Genomic DNA, 16,029 nt, shown 5'->3' on the forward strand with positions numbered 1-16,029 from the left:
AAGGCTGCTGCTGCTGTTGCTTCCAGCCTGAGCTGACATATTCTGCTTTTCAGTGGCACTTGGTAGCTCAGGTTAACCCTAGACACGTTTTGTTCACAAATCTCTCTGGGGCAAAAGAGGGCAAAAGTCTTTTTACAAATTTTGTAAAGGCATCCCAATTCTAATGGGGGTGCTACAGGCAGTGATGAGGAATTTGAGTCCCCAGAGTCTCTCTCCTCAGCTCTGAGAAGCTTTGTAAAACAAAGGGAGAAGCAATGGAAGAATCAGTTCACAACATCCTGTTACCTTAAATAGGAAAGAGAGGTCCTCAGACACAGTGACTGACCAGAGGAGTGCTGGGCAAATCACCAGTGGCTCCAAGCACCAAAATATGGTGTGTTTGGCTGTAAGATGGGCAAATACCTTGGCTTGGTCAACTTCTTACCCAAGTTAAACTCAGAAGCCCAAATCTACCCACTGACCTCCATGGCTCACAACTTCTGATGCAGAACAGCCACCTGGGCAGTGCCATTCCAGCCAAGTCAATAATTTGGAGAGTTCCCAATGTTTTTCCATGGGAAGAAAGCTGGGCAGTTGCTGCTGCTGTATGCCTCAGGAAGGCAGCTTCCCAGCACTCAGGGTTGTCCTGCAGTGCCAAACACTTTTCAAATTCATGGCTCTCAGTGACAAACCAAAATGAAAAGGAGCACACAGGCATCCGAGCAATCAATGTCCCCATGGAGTGACACTGAGCAAGCATTGGAGTGATCTCTGCTGTTGCCCCTCTAATTGTGCTACTGAGGAAAAAGGCTTTTAAATGATGGTGGTATTGCTGGTGGTATTGCTTGCTCTCTGCCTGTGAGCTTTCCTCTGGCCACTGTCAACTTTTTTGCTCCTGACATAGGCAACTGTCATGGGAGATCACAATAGCTCTAAATACCTTTAAAAATAACAATAAATCCCCCCAACACTGCAGGGAACTTGTTGTCCAGCAATGAATGAGCATGAGATAGCACTCTAGAAAGATGCTTTCACATCTGCCTGGTAGAGAAGTGTTTCAGCTGAAGCTTCTTATCAAGTACTTCTATCAAGTACTACTGGAGAGGGAACAGTCTTGTCCTGGGGCCAGGTATACACCAGATTTCACAAGCACTGACCTCCATGGTGTAAGTTCCTACCTGGAGCATTTCTTCAGTGTGTGAGGTGGCAACAGAGTTGAAAATTGACTTGGCACTCTAGACCAGTGCCACATCCAGGCACTAGGTACCCCATGTCATAACAATACAGGTAGGTTCCAGATATACAGAGAGTTTCTTCAGGATACCTCTCTTCCAGGTGTCTCTTCAACCTTGCTGGGCTGTTCTTTTAGGCAACTGTTTGTTATATAGTGCTTGTCTCTTCCTGCCTTGGAAAGTTGGGTGAAACAGTGTGTGTTGCTACTTGGGAAGCAGAAGTGCACACTTCTAACACAATCCTTTTCATGTCACTCCCAAGGAGATGGGAAACCAGCTCTGGCCTCGTAAGACTCCATAGACAAGAACTCCTGAAGACAAGGCACAGCCACCTATCATAGCCATTTACATTTCTAAAGATGAACCCCTAGTTCTGTGTGATTACAGTTAGCTCTGCCAGACAACTTAAATCATCAGGACATCATGATCATCAGAGTTAAAAAACCCTTGGCAGATCTAGCAACATTAGCAGAGCTATTTAGAGTTAAGTACTTCAGGCTTGGGTCCACTGGCTGGAGGAGGCAGTGGCTGTGTGTGCACCTGCACTGAGCACTGAGCTCCCCAAATGAGTGGGTTCTAGAGTTGGAGCCTAGGGGAGGTGATGTTCCCATAGTGCTCCTTTCAATGGATTTTCTGCCTGGTATGGATAAGATTTGGATATAGCCTGTATGCATCACTCTTCTCCTGTAGGGGCACAAGGATAAGGTTTTCTCCAGGATGCAACAGTAAACCATCTGAAGAGAACAAGGTCCTGGAGAGGTCCAAAGGAGGCAACTGGGCTGGTGAAAGGACTCGAGCACAGATCCTATGAGGAGAGGCTGAGGGAGCTGGGGGTGTTGAGGTTGGAGAAGAGGAGGCTCAGGGGAGACCTCATCACTCTCTCCAACTCCCTGAAAGGAGGTTGGAGCCAGGGGGGGGTTGGGCTCTTTTCCCAGGCAACTCTCAGCAAGACAAGAGGGCACAAGAGGTCTCAAGTTGTGCCAGGGGAGGTTTAGGTTGGACATTAGAAAGAATTTCTTTACGGAGAGGGTGATCAGACATTGGAATGGGCTGCCCAGGGAAGGGGTGGATTCTCCATCCCTGGAGATATTTCAAAAGAGCCTGGATGTGGCACTCAGTGCCATGGGCTGGGAACTGCAGCGGGAGTGGATCAAGGGTTGGACTTGATGATCTCTGAGGTCCCTTCCAACCCAGCCAATTCCATGATTCTATGATTCTAAGAAAAGAACAAATCCTGAATTGCCAACAAAAAAACCCCAGTACTTCAGGAGGTTCTCCATGGAGGATAATCATCCAGTGCTTTAAACTGCCTTAAATTGCATGAAATATCAGGCTTTGTCACTTTGACAGGCTTCCTTTAAAATCTGTGACAGTGGATTTGAATGCATCCACTGTGTCACTCGGATTTTTCAGACAGGTCCTGCAGCAGCAGCCATGAGAGACACTGTCCTCAGCCCTGAGAAGGTGACTTTCAGGAACGTTGCTTTCCTTAGTGACAGCAGGGGCAGAGGGCACTGTCAGGCAGGGTCAGCTCAGAGGCTGTTCTCAATTAAGCTTCATCTGAAGCAGTGCTTGTCAGGGAGGACACGTTCCCTGTGTGTGCAAGCACTGATTTTTACCTGCAGTGCTCTTCAGAGAAAGTGTTTGAATGATCAATCTTGAAATATATTTGCTTGACTGCCCCTCCTGCTTCCCACAGCAATCTCTTCTCTGGAGTCTCAGTGGCACAGGAGCTCACTTCTAGCTGGGCTTCATTTCAATGTTGTAATGAGGGGAGGAAACCCCAGTGTGATACAGATGTGTTAGATAGACTGAACAAGAAATACCTCTATTTGCTGCAGGTGTGTGTTGTTTGAGGATATTTCATTTATTCTAGCAAAAATGGCATTTCTATAGAAACAACGGATAAAAAAAACAAAAAAAAAAGAGGAAATCCTATGCTAAATGTCAAAAGCCACCAAAATGTTAGACAGATGCATTACTAGAGATGAGTAAATACTCTGCTGATTTGACCTTTTAAAACACACAACCCTCCCCCCTCACTTACATGGTTAAATCAGTTCACAGTGGGCACAGACACATCCTTGTTACTAGTGAGCAACAAGAGGTTTGATTTAAAATGATCCTGCTTCCCCTAGTCCTAGGGATGCCCAGCAGCCTCTGCTCAGTGGGGTGTTACTGCCACAGCCCTGGGGTTCCACCTCAAAGTAGACCAGAGCTGCAGAAAAAGCCACTTCAGGCCCCACAAGTGGATCTCTGAGTGATGCAAACACTTTGAAAATACAAAATATGTCTCTCGAATCAGTATTTTTTTTGCTCTTTTTAAAATATACCAAACATCCTCAATTAACAGATTTTTTTTTTTCCCCCAAACTTAACTAGTTTCTGTTTTATATCATGCTTGACAAGCTCCTAAAGATAAGACTGCTTATCCAGTCACCTCCTGGTACACGGTCCAGACAAAGGTAATAAATTGAGCAGGGTACCAAGGACTGAAAGATAATAATAAATAAAAGTTCTTGAGATGGCAAAATCTGTGTTATTTCTAGCAAGTCTGTGTGCCAGTGATTTATGAAAAGACAGAACTCCTTCTGCTGTATAAAACTCCAAGAGAAAAAGGAGAAGCGGCGGCTCTTCTTCCCCCCCCCTCTCTCGGCACTTGGGCTTCAGCTACGGGACAGAAGCGGCAGGAGCGACAGACCCTGCGCACCCGACTACAGCCAGAGGCCAGGGCTGGCGGACGGTGATAACATCTTAATTACTCCTTCTTTTCTCTTCTTAACGACTCTTCTCTCCAAAGTAACTAATTGTATAAATCCTAAATAAATCCTTTTAACTTGTTTAAATCATAAAGCCTGGTTATTTTCGTAAATTCACGCGTTGTCTGTGAGTAGTGGCTGAATTTTCCTCGCAAACAAAATATAAATAATAACTCGGATTGTAACACTGAGGATATCTGGATACATAGAATCATAGAGTCATAGAACTGGCTGGATTGGAAGGGACCTCAGAGATCATCAAGTCCAACCCTTGATCCACTCCCGCTGCAGTTCCCAGCCCATGGCACTGAGTGCCACATCCAGGCTCTTTTTAATATCTTTAAAATTTAAATAAATTTTAAATTTTAAATATCCCAGGGAATCCACTACTTCCCTGGGCAGCCCATTCCAATGTCTGATCACCCTCTCCCTAAAGAAATTCTTTCTAATGTCCAACCTAAACCTCCCCTGGCACAACTTGAGACCTCTTGTGCCCTCTTGTCTTGCTGAGAGTTGCCTGGGAAAAGAGCCCAACCCCCCCGGCTCCAACCTCCTTTCAGGGATGCACAGCCCCTGCTCCCCTCGCAAGAAAGCTGCCACTGATCCCTCACAATCCAGGTTTGGTCTCATGCATACACTATTAAGAATATGTGCAGTTTTTTTTACTGCCACCAAGAGTCCCCATGTGCCGTGCATGACTCTGGTGTGTGGAAGTCCCTGGTCTGCTGGCTCAGGGCTCTCATTCCTCCAGAGGGATTCCTGCAGATGTTGGTGCCAACATGCAGTGCAGCAACTCCCCCCAGGGGTGTGGTATTGCCACTCTCTCTCAGTTCAATGCAGGGGGCAGTCTGCAAGTTCAGTAGTTTCTTAGAAATTCAGTAGTCCCTTGCAGAGCTGAACCTTGAGCACAACTTAGTATGGAACACTGTCCTACCAGACTCACATCTTTTTCACAAGGGAACACGAGTGAGGACTTGTCTCTTGCACTGATCCCTCATGATCATCTGTTCTCCATTCCCAAGCAGACCTCTCTGCTGCTGTTCTTGACTTCAGTTTCTTCTTTCTGGCAACAAATTCCTAGGATTATCTGCCTCCTTGGTCAGGCTTCTTAGACAGCTCATCCTAATACTGATCATTTCTGCAACACACCATAAAGTTGTTACATTTATGGATTTACCCTTTCTGAGCCCACCAGTGCTACAGCCATGCTGCCATTGCCACTGTCTTTGTCATTCCAAACACTTCCCTGTTACAATCCCATGAGAAAGTATCTGGCTGTGGCCTCTCATGCCTTTCTCCACTTTGGAAGACCAAAACCACCCTCCAGAAAGCCTATTTCCTTGTGGCAAGCTCCAAGAAGGGGAAGAGGGAGATTGTTTAGGCTTGTGACATGACTGACAACTTTTTAAAATCTCATAAACCAGCTCTTTTTAAGTGAGGAATGCTTGAGTTCACCTCCAGTGACTCTTAGAGATGCTCTGGTAGGAATTTATTTGCTAGAATAGCTTAGCAGATCCATGCAAGTGTGTTGGTACTTATAATTTATTGAATAAATATGAAGATGCACCAGCATGATTTATTAATAGAGAGTAGGCTATATATAGAGTCCTTAACTGTATTATTAAAACAGAATGGAAAAAAATTAATGGAATGAAGAAAGGATACATAGAACTGCTACTTTCATGGGAAGCTTTCCTGTCTTGCAGTAATTAAAATTGAATATACCGAGTACATTTTTCTATCTTTCTGGCAAAAAAGGGTTATTTGCCCACTTCACATGCAACATAAGAGTGACTGTGTGTGGCTGCAGAGCCAGCATGAGAGAAATTAGAGGGGAAAAAATGCTCTCAGGCTTGAATGCCACCTCCTGATCAGGCCAGCATACCTGTCTGTAGGCAGTAACCAGCTGACCCTAACATTAGTTTCAGAAGAGATATAACTCAAACAGCACGTTTGTTTTGCTAAGTTTAATGCTGTCCATTTACATGAGAAGTATCACAGAAAGGCACAGGTTTACCTCAGCAGAAAGCAAGAGACAAAGTTAATGCTTTTAATTATTAGGATCAGAGGATGACTCAGTCAAAGCAAAATTCAGCTCTCCTGGGCTGAGGAATTAAAGATGACAAGTGGACCACCTCAAAGAAACAAGCCCTTTTGTGAGTTAGGCCATCTAGTTTATTGAATTGATTCAGTGAAAGACACATGGGCCCAAATATCCTGTAAAATCCTTCAGGGAATCTTTTTCACTGAACGAGTAGTCAGGCATTTACACAGGTTTCATAATGGCAACATTAGTGAAGTCAAAATGACCTTACAACTATTTATTAAATTCCCTGGAGTCAGGACAGCTCAACCTCTGCTGACAGTCTAAACAGACCCCACGCTTCCCCAAACATGTTCTGACACAACCAGTGCCAAGGCCTCCTTGCCTGATTGTCCAGGGAAGAGAACCCAAATATCTTCATCAGGTCCATCAGAACCAGCAAAGCCTCAGAGTGTGAGGTCTTCTACCCACATCAGTGCATCTGCCAAACCCTTCTGTAAAACCAGTGGTGCCCTCTTGTCCAGTCTGGAGATGAATGGTGCAATAAACTAAAACCCTAGTTCAACTTTTTTTTTTTTTTTGCCTCAAACAGAAGCATAATTCATTTATTTCAATAGATTTTGGAGCAGTCCTACATGACCAACAGAGGTCTGGAGCCACCAACAATATCCAACACTTCCACACAGAAAGGAGTAGAAACTGCTGCTCTGAAGTTCCCTCTGAAATGCAAGGAATTTCAACAATTACTTCAAAGAGTTTCTTGCATCCCAGACCAGCAAAAAAAAAAAAATGGGTAGGGCAAAATTGTAGCAGATGGTGGTGGTTCACAGCTGGTTCCAGTGACATGGAGAAATGGACATGACATTTCTCAGCAGTCAGTGTTATTCTTGAACTGGGTTGGACTTGAAGTCGATTCCTGTTCCTTTAAGGAGAGCCAAGCAGAGCTCCACCAGCTGCTGAGCTGCAGCCTGGCAGGGTAGACTCAGAGAAGCACTCCAAACACTCTTGAGGCTCCCTTCTGAGAATTTCTAGATGTAATTAAAAGTATCTTTACTTATAGGGGCACCTATAAGCACCAAGTGTAATAGTAGGAACTGCTGAAATACCTGTGCTACAATCAGGTGGGAAAAAAAAAAACCCATCCATTCATAAGTTTAGAATCAAGGTCACTTTTGCCTTCTTACTCAGTTGGTCTCATGGGGCATCTTCAAGTGATTTTGATGGTTCCTACTTCAAGAAGGGTTCAGCAGCCATCAGTGTCACCATCTCAGGAAAAGCACTGCTCACTGGAAGATGCACAGCTCAGGGAGATGTTTTCTGTGCAGCATTTCCACTGGAAACTTCCATTTCGTACAGGGCCAGCATGACACTGGTTCCCTGACACCGTGGCTAAGACTGGCTGTTAACAGGCTAAAAGTTTCACTTAATTTCTATAGATTTAAGTACTTTCCATGCTCATAATGAGTCAAATTTGTGTCTGGTTGTAATTGTGCAGTAGTTACCACAGTTCTTTAAAGGCTTAAGAAGAACAGTGAGTCCTCAGAGCCGAAAGTCCTCCAGCCCAAGTTCTCTGACCTGTCTGTACTCAGCCTGTAAAAAAGCTGAAAGGCAACCAAGTACTAAGTAAATGACCAATATTAAAATCAATGTTTCTGCAAGTTACGACAGCTTTCCGGTAGTTTTTAATAAAGCTTGCATAAATGAATAACCACGCATGAATAATAAATCACTGCTATGTTTAGACAGCTTTATGTATCTGCTCTGCCAAAATACCTCCAGTCTCAGGCACGGAAACACCCTCTAATAATGAAAAGGCAGAGAACACCATTTACATAAACGTGTTTCTCTGTGTGCAGAGACACGCTCTTGGATGCGGGTATCCCAGATTTACATCCAACCTGGAAAAACCTGCACTTGGCCCGCACAAGCCAGGGGCGAGCTTGGGGGAGGCATTACCGGCACCGGGACCTTCTTCCACAAGCACCAAGCCTCCCCACGCCTCCTCCCGGGATAGCGGGGGGAACCGGCACGGGAGACCGAGCTTCCCGTGCCTCCCCAACACCCCCCATCCCCTCAGGAATCCCCAGGGGAAGGGCGGGAGCGGCTCCTCCGGGGAACGGAAAATGGCGGCGCCTCAGCCTGGGCGGTGCAGAGGTGGTGACGGAAGTGACGCTGCGGGGCGGAGGTGCTGGCGCGGAGCGGTGCGGAGGTGCGGGGCGGGGGGTTCGGGCGGGGGGCAGCGGCTTCCCCGAGGGTCCCCTGGACCGGACCCCACCGGCTTGGGTCTCGCTCATGCAGCCAGCGGTGCCCGGGGCCTTCGCTTTTACGGCAGCGCGGAGAAGCGCGGCTACAGGCGCCGTGCGGCCCGCCGTGCACCCCGTGCTGCGTGGCCCGGTGTCGCCGAGCCCGGTTTCACCGAGCCCGGTTTCACCGAGCCCGGTTTCACCGAGCCCTTCCCCCGAGCAGTTCCCCGTCAGGGAGGAGAAGCCTGGCCAGGCGTCCGGGCCCAGCCCGCGTGTGTGTGTTTTAAGGCTTTTTAAAAATTTTTTATTCACACTCGTGTAGGGAAAACCCGCGAGGGCCGTGCGTGCGGTGGGAGCGCCGGGACGCCTCAGCTCTTGACTTCGGTAACAGTAGTTTTGTTGCTTTGCTTTCTCTTCCAGCCCTGCTGGGGCTGCTTTTTTACAGAAACTCTTGGGGCAAGCTGAGGAAAAAGCGGCGTTTCCCGAGGCCCGGGACCGCCTGTGCACACCCGGTGTGTGCCTGGAATCGGTGCCTGAGGCGGCTGAGAGCGGCGGGAGCTGTGAAGCCTCGGGAGGAGACGTCCTGGCAGCGTTTGGCTGGGGTTTTACTCCTGGGAGGAAGGTCTTTGCAGGTATCTGCCTTCTCTGTAGCGGTTTGAAGTTGCTGCCTGTCTTGTCAAGCAGGTGTTTTTGGGCCGTCAGGCTTTGGTGGTGTGTGCAGCCCGTTTTCTGTGACAGCAGGATGTGCACATCACTGCTTTTCACAGTTGCCAAGAAGCCTGAGTGAGGCTTACATTGAAATTTTACATTTCTATTGGTTAATGAGCTGTCAGGGAGAGGCTGACATGTGGCTCTGCTTCTCCTTTTAATTCCTTACCCTCATCAATTTAATACATTAATTTGAGGCACTGATTGTGACACTGGGTCCTCATATTCTTCTTTGACCCAAACCCGATTAACTTTAGCAAAAGGATGTGAAGTTGTAGCCTTGAGGATGGGGAAGAAAGTTGACAGGGTTCAAAAATCAGCAGGAGTCAGATGATTCTTTGCTTTTACATGTGCTTGCTACTTTTTCTTGTCACTGTGGCTGGTTCATGGCTGTTGTGATGCAAGTGTCTCCTGTGGGCTTTAGGCCTCTGCTGCTGCAGCAGAAAAATACATTGTAAATGCATATGAACTGGAATAAAATTTAAAAAATCATACTGGTATTCGATTATATCAGCTAAGTACAGATTTTTGTAGTCTGGTGACACCTTTGAAAAGCTTGGACAGGAGCAGGGTGGTAGTTTGCTCAAGCAGGTCCTGTGCCCAGTTCTTATGTTATTTTATGTCTGCTGGGAGTAGTGACAGAGGTTGGTAACATATGCCTCAGAGGCTTAAATGCTGCTTCTGGAAAATATAGGAAGAGTATTACAAACCTCAGTTTTTCTGTAAAGTAAATATCATCCTCTGATACATTGCTGCTGCAATTAATTTGCTAATTAGGCTCCCTGAGTGGCATTACTGCTTTGGCTTATGCTTGAGCTGAAGTTGGTTAATCTAAAGGGGTATCTTGGCACTGTGTGTGTGGCTTTCTTGCCTTCTGTGGTTTTGTGCCATCTTTTAGTCTGACTTAGACCTCTGATCCCAGCTGCATTTATAAAACTATTTCCATGCTGATGGGCTTTTCAGATGTTACCCATGGGAAGGCCAAAGCATGGCAGAAAACTATTTGTTGACACTCTTAGTGGAGACAGGGGATACAACAGCAGATGATAATGCTTTTGCACAATAATCACATATTCTGGGTGGATGCAGGTGCTCAGGGTCCTTTGACAGCACATTTGATCCTTTACATGTATTCCAGAGACAATATCCTCAACAGGTTGTGTATGCTGACTGGGTGGTCATCCCAGTTAGAAAAAATGTATTTAAAGCTTTTCTCCTGTTCTGCACAAAACTATTGCCTACCTTTGTATTGCCATCTTGCAGCTCTTGACATTGGAGTGGCTTCCATATCCACATGAAGGAAGGAGTGACTTGCAGGCAATGGTTGCTGGAACAGCATAAAACTTCTTTAGACAATGACTACAGAGTTGGCTTCTTGTCCCTGACAGTTAAATTAAGGCAGTTTCACAGGTCCACTGTATTTCTGAGTACCACTTTTAATAAGCAGAGACTTGAACAAGCATATGTCTGTCCCTGTGTGAAAGAGGCTCATTGCAGAAAAGATCAGCAATGCCCTGTGCTTCTAACTGGGTATTTTTGTCTGTTAATCCAAGCATCATCCTCACTTGGGCTTTGAAGCCTGTGATGATAGGGCATGAAACACTTGGCTTCTGATGTGTGTGGCATTTACTCATGCAGATCAAAGAGGGACCCATCAACTCCAAGATGACTGCTGGAGCCCCCGTTGTGGCAGAAGGCTTCTATAAATAAACAGTAAGTAGGTGTGTGCTTATGCTAGGAGTGCACAAAAAAAGGAGCTGTCTGCAGAAGCTGCAGTTTCTGCTGTGCAGTTGCAAGGGAACTGGGCCGAGGAGGAGTTTTTCTGCATTCTCAGCATCAGTCAGAACCCCAGTGGTGGCCCAGGTGTTTTTGTTTAAGTCCAGTAGTGAGGCACCTCAGCAGGGTGCTCCCTTCCCTTCCTGCCCTGTAGCAGCCTTGCTAGTGGCCATGTTCCACAGAAAGCATTGGCAGAGAAGCTGGGCTTTTTTTCCCAGTGTTTTGGGAGAGGGTTTTACTGTTCAGAGTGTACAGGGAAGTTTCCCTTGCTGTGCCATAGGCTTTGTTTAAATGGAAGTTGTGGTTCTGGGACTCTCGAGCTGACAGCTTTCACTAAGGTCAGGCTTCTGATATGTCTGAAATTGAGCAATTAATTTGTGATTCAGGTGTCTGTTGAGGTCTCTGGTTTCTCAGTCCTGACGTGCTGAAATGAATAGAAACCTCTGAAAATCTACTTTTGTTTCTGTGCATAACACTCTGAAGTCCAAATGATTTTAGTCCAGCTTTTGTACAAAATAAGGGGCGTGAAAAAGGATTTCATCAGGTTTTACATGGTTGGGGATTTTAACTAAAGCCTTGATCTAAAAGATAAAAAAAAACCAACCCCAACAACAAGGAACAACCTTGGGTCTGCTGGCAGGAGTGACAGAGGTCACATACAAAAAGACCTCTTCATGCTCTTGGAACCAGCAGCATCACATCTAAACAACCTTGGTCAAAACAAGATGCCTGAAAATAGTGTAAATATTCCAAATGTAGGTCATAAATATTCTGTGGGGTAGTTCTTGTGTTTTTCCCACAAAATATCTCCCCACACTTTACAATAAAGTATGATAATGGCATAAAACAAAACATTGGCCTCAGGGCAGTGGCTGTGCCTGCACAGTGCTTAAACCTTGGACTGGTCTGAGGTTAAGGCAGCAGCTCACTTCCAAGCTTTGCATTTTCTTGTGTGTGCAGCCTATCCATATGGCAGATAATTGGAGTTTTGAAAGTTCATATCCACTTTCCAACTTTGCAGTAAATCGTAATTGAGTCCTGATGGGCTTTTAAAAGTGGAAGAACTCAAATATGTGCAAAATATTTCAACATACCAAGTGTGGGAGGGTGTCAAGTCTGTAACATTAGTGCTGATCAGTGATTCAATTAGTGTGAAATGTTTTTGCAAACACTTTACTTGCTGCCTATGAGAAGTGGACTGATGGTTGCAGGCTCTGTGAAGAAGAGGTGGGGAGTAATACTCACAGATACCTTCAAGCCTAGTGGATGGAAGGTGGGATAGTTGTCTTCCTAGTAAATTCTTGCATGCATGGAGATAAAAGTCTTATATGAATACCCTTTCAGCCTATGGGTCAGGGCACTGAATGAAAAAGCATGACCTCTGCCAATAAGAGTGCAGTGAGACAGTGAGGAAAGAACCAAAGCAGGGTGAAAATGAGAGTAAGTGGAGTCAGGGAGTGTGCATCACCCAAATCTATGGGATGTGGTCTTGCATCCTGATGGGGATGCTAATGTTAGGATCCTGAGAAGATCGTGTGCTGAACTGGGGAGATTTGCTTGATACGGTGACTCTGGTGGTTTTGGTGTTGATATTGGAGTATGTAAAACATGTTATCTTGGAGCAGGTGCCAGGCAGAAAGGGAGCTGGGAGTCTGGATTGCCAGGAAGCTGAACAGGAGCCAGCAGTGTGCCCAGGTGGCCAAGAAGGCCAATGGCATCCTGGGCTGGCTCAGGACCAGCGTGGCCAGCAGGTCCAGGGAAGGGATTCTGCCCCTGTGCTCAGCCCTGGGGAGGCCTCACCTCGAGTCCTGTGTCCAGTTCTGGGCCCCTCAGCTCAGGAAGGAGATTGAGGTGCTGGAGCAGGTCCAGAGAAGAGCAAGGAGGCTGGGAAGGGATCCAGCACAAGTCCTGTGAGGAAGGGCTGAGGGAGCTGGGGGTGTTGAGGTTGGAGAAGAGGAGGCTCAGGGGAGACCTCATCACTCTCTCCAACTCCCTGAAAGGAGGTTGGAGCCAGGGGGGGGTTGGGCTCTTTTCCCAGGCAACTCTCAGCAAGACAAGAGGGCACAAGAGGTCTCAAGTTGTGCCAGGGGAGGTTTAGGTTGGACATTAGAAAGAATTTCTTTCTGGAGAGGGTGATCAGACACTGGAATGGGCTGCCCAGGGAAGGGGTGGATTCTCCATCCCTGGAGATATTTCAAAAGAGCCTGGATGTGGCACTCAGTGTCTGGGAATCAGGGTGCTAGTGGATCAAGGGTTGATGTTCTCAGAGGTCCCTTCCAACCTGGCTGATTCTGTGGCTTTGCAAATCCAAGGCTGTGGTGTTGGCATTCTGGCAGTGATAGACTTGTTGGCTGGCTTTTTGCTGGGTGGGTGCCATTCTGCTCCCAGCTGGCTGGTAGACCAGGTGTTGGCTTGTCTAGTAGCATCTTGTTTGGCAATGAAGAACAAGGTAAACAGTTTGTCTGGGACTCTGGTACAACTAGTTATGTCCTGGGGTGATCCTGGAGTAGGGCAGCTGCAGTATGCACAGGAATAGCAGACTGGGACAAAAATGAGTGTTTTTCCCTTGCTGTTCCCATCCTCTCTCCAGGAAATCCCGGTCTGGAAGATGTTTCTCATGTTTTCAATAGGTTCCATGGTAAAAACCTACAGAGGAAGCAGGCAGCATGTTGTCAAGACCAAAGCCTGGGGAGTCTGAGGCAGACCTGCTGCACTTTCAAACCCAGTTCCTGGCAGCCAGAGCTTCACCTGCAGTGAAGATTGTGAAGAAAGCAGACAAGAGGAAGGGGGAGGGAGGGAGCAGAGATGCTGAGAAACACCCACTACAGGACAGCAAGGATGTGGTCATGTTGGATGGTAATTTCCCATGTGGGGTTCTTTGAATTACTAAGTTTCTCTGTCTCTTTCAGTGTTCATTGCTTGTACTTTCACCTCTCTGCATTTGTGTCCTCCTTGTAACATTGGTTGTTCCTATCCTTGTTGGAATATCCACTTGTCCAATGTTGCCAGCATCCAGTAGAACCCCATTTCCAACACATTGCCTTTGTCTGTGTTTCTCAGCTGCCTGTGGTACCCTGCCAGCCTCAGTGTAAGAGGTGTTTTTGTGGAATTTGTACCCACTGGATACTCACTGCTTATTTTGCCATCTGTCCAAATCTTATTTCAGTGTCTTTTGAGATTTACCTCTGCTAACAGCTCCAGCATTCAGCCAGCAGCTCTGGCTTGATAAGCCTCCTTCCTGAGGTTTTTCTTCCCTCCATCAGTAGTAACTGTTATATTTATGTCATGTGCTTAAGTCTCAGAAGCTCAAGGTGTCTTATTAAAAGCAACACCTTAAATGTTACAGTGCTTGGTTCCAAATAAGGTAATATCCCAGTTTATAGGTAGTGAAAAGCAGGCTTTGACTTCCTCATGGTCATAAAATTATGCTGTTAGAGTTGCAATGCAAACATGCTTTTCTGTGACTGAACACCACCTGCAAGCCCACAGTTTGTTTCTGTACCTCCTTGCTTCTTCCCTCAATACTTGCAGTCAGGTCTCAATACTCTTTCCTGCTTATGCAGCTCTTTGAAAAGACCTTGGTGCCAATATGTAAATAAATAATAAAATTCTTGAGCATGTTACTCTCCACTACCCAGTGCAAGCCAGAACTAGGGGATTCTTAATTGTCTTGTTGCTTCCTCATCTTTTTTGTTTCAGAGAAATATTAGGTGCTGTTTGGTTTGGTACCTATTGCACAAATATGTACAACTTGACTGCTTTTTTTCCTTATTATTTTTGCTTCACAGATTTTCCTGATGTTCTCCCAGCTTTAACTCCAGCTCCTCCAAAAAAGTCCAAGGTCAAAAGTGCCTGTGTCCATTTTGAGGATGATGATGCAGAGGAAAGACTGGAGAGACATGACCAACACATTACAGCAGTCTTCAGCAAAATTATTGTATGTCTGGTTTTTTATGTGATGGTCTTAGGTTTGTTTTTTTTTTTTTTTAGTTCTGTAAACTGAGCATTGGGCAAGGATAAAGGTTTATTTCTGCACTGTAATGAAGCAGTTGTAGAACTGTAGACAAGTGTCCTGGAGCACCATGAAAGAAAAGCCTCTTTGGGTCTATTTTTTGGGTCTATTTTGGGTCTATTTTCTGTAGTCAGTTAAATATGGTTTGAATCTGCTCTCCAGTCCAAACTGCCTAGAGATCCTACTGCTTAGATTCAGACATCTGCTGTGTTATGGATTTGGGTGAATTTGTAGACTTTGTAATGGCCCAGGTTTTCCTTTATCTGATTCTTTGAGTTTGGCAGCCCAAACTTTTGGAAAGTAGCCTCATTTGGGCTCTAAATAAGCCCTAAGTACTCCGAGCCTGACAGCACTGTAGTAGAAAACTTGTGAGCTGCAGAGCTGAGAGATTTTTGAGTCTTCTCTTAGATAAATGGTATAAAGATGTCTGGTTGTTACAGTGCTTTCTACACAGTTTGTTTGGTTTTTTTTTCTTCAGGAAAGAGACACCAGTGGAGAAGCAGTGACCATGCCAGTGCCCACTGGAGATCCATTTCCAAGGACATTCCATCGCTCGGAGATAAAAAGTGAGGTAAGATTTGGAGCAGCTGTTTTAGGCTGTCTTCATTAACTATTAAAACTTCCTCCCAACAAAGCCTAATGCTTGGTGGGTGGCAGAGCTCAAAATAAATGACTTGGAATGATGGAAATAAGAAGCTGGCTCAGTGTTATCTCCAGCATTAGCACCTTAGCATAGGAGAGAATTCTCTTACCAAGTTGCCATGGGGCAGGCACTCCATACCCTGCAGTTAAGTATTGCAGTCCTTTTGGTTAGGGAAAAAAGGCAATCCCCTTCAGCTAACCTTAGTGAAGTGGGTCAAATTTGCACTGTAGTAATATAATTAATCCTGTTCTTCTTGTTTTTCCTCTGAGGAACAAACTCCTAATTTGTCCACAAGGTTTGATTAAGTCTGTACTTCCTGAAATTGCACCTGATTCCTCATAGCATGATATCTGAGTGTGGTTTTGCAGCTTTTTGTGTTTTGATAGAACTTTTCTGAGGCTGTAAGACTGGAAGGTGTGGCTGCTCTCATCAGTCATTGCTGTAGTAGCAAGAGCTGAGTCAATTGCTGGGAACTGGGATGTGATTGATAGCTGTGGTTGCTTTGAGTAGGTAGGTAGCTTATTTTGAAGGAGGGCTTTTTTTGAAAGGAAAGAATAATAGTTTTTAAACTACCAGTTCTGCTTACCTGATGCAGCAGTGCACAAAAGTAGGTACCAAATGTTGAGATTGGCT

General features: G+C 45.8%; 1 protein-coding gene and 1 long non-coding RNA gene across 2 annotated transcripts in view; one reads left to right on the top strand and one right to left on the bottom strand.

The window, feature by feature from the left end:
- Window positions 1-6,122: 6,122 nt before the first annotated feature.
- Window positions 6,123-8,193, bottom strand: LOC139796534 (uncharacterized). The gene is made up of 2 exons (XR_011726048.1): window positions 7,971-8,193; window positions 6,123-7,413 (listed from the first exon to the last, which is right to left on the bottom strand). It is a non-coding gene; the product is annotated as an uncharacterized lncRNA (long non-coding RNA).
- A 52-nt stretch (window positions 8,194-8,245) lies between these two features.
- Window positions 8,246-16,029, top strand: part of RPAP1 (RNA polymerase II associated protein 1) — a 44,039-nt gene continuing 36,255 nt past the window's right edge. The window contains exons 1-6 of the mRNA XM_071744704.1: window positions 8,246-8,408; window positions 8,450-8,889; window positions 10,604-10,678; window positions 13,372-13,597; window positions 14,530-14,678; window positions 15,232-15,324. Of these exons, the coding sequence (XP_071600805.1) occupies window positions 13,408-13,597; window positions 14,530-14,678; window positions 15,232-15,324 (432 nt within the window). The 5' untranslated portion in view covers window positions 8,246-8,408; window positions 8,450-8,889; window positions 10,604-10,678; window positions 13,372-13,407. The remainder of the gene's footprint in view (window positions 8,409-8,449; window positions 8,890-10,603; window positions 10,679-13,371; window positions 13,598-14,529; window positions 14,679-15,231; window positions 15,325-16,029) is intronic.

Source organism: Heliangelus exortis, chromosome 5 (assembly GCF_036169615.1).
Source record: "Heliangelus exortis chromosome 5, bHelExo1.hap1, whole genome shotgun sequence".
NCBI lineage: Eukaryota > Metazoa > Chordata > Aves > Apodiformes > Trochilidae > Heliangelus > Heliangelus exortis.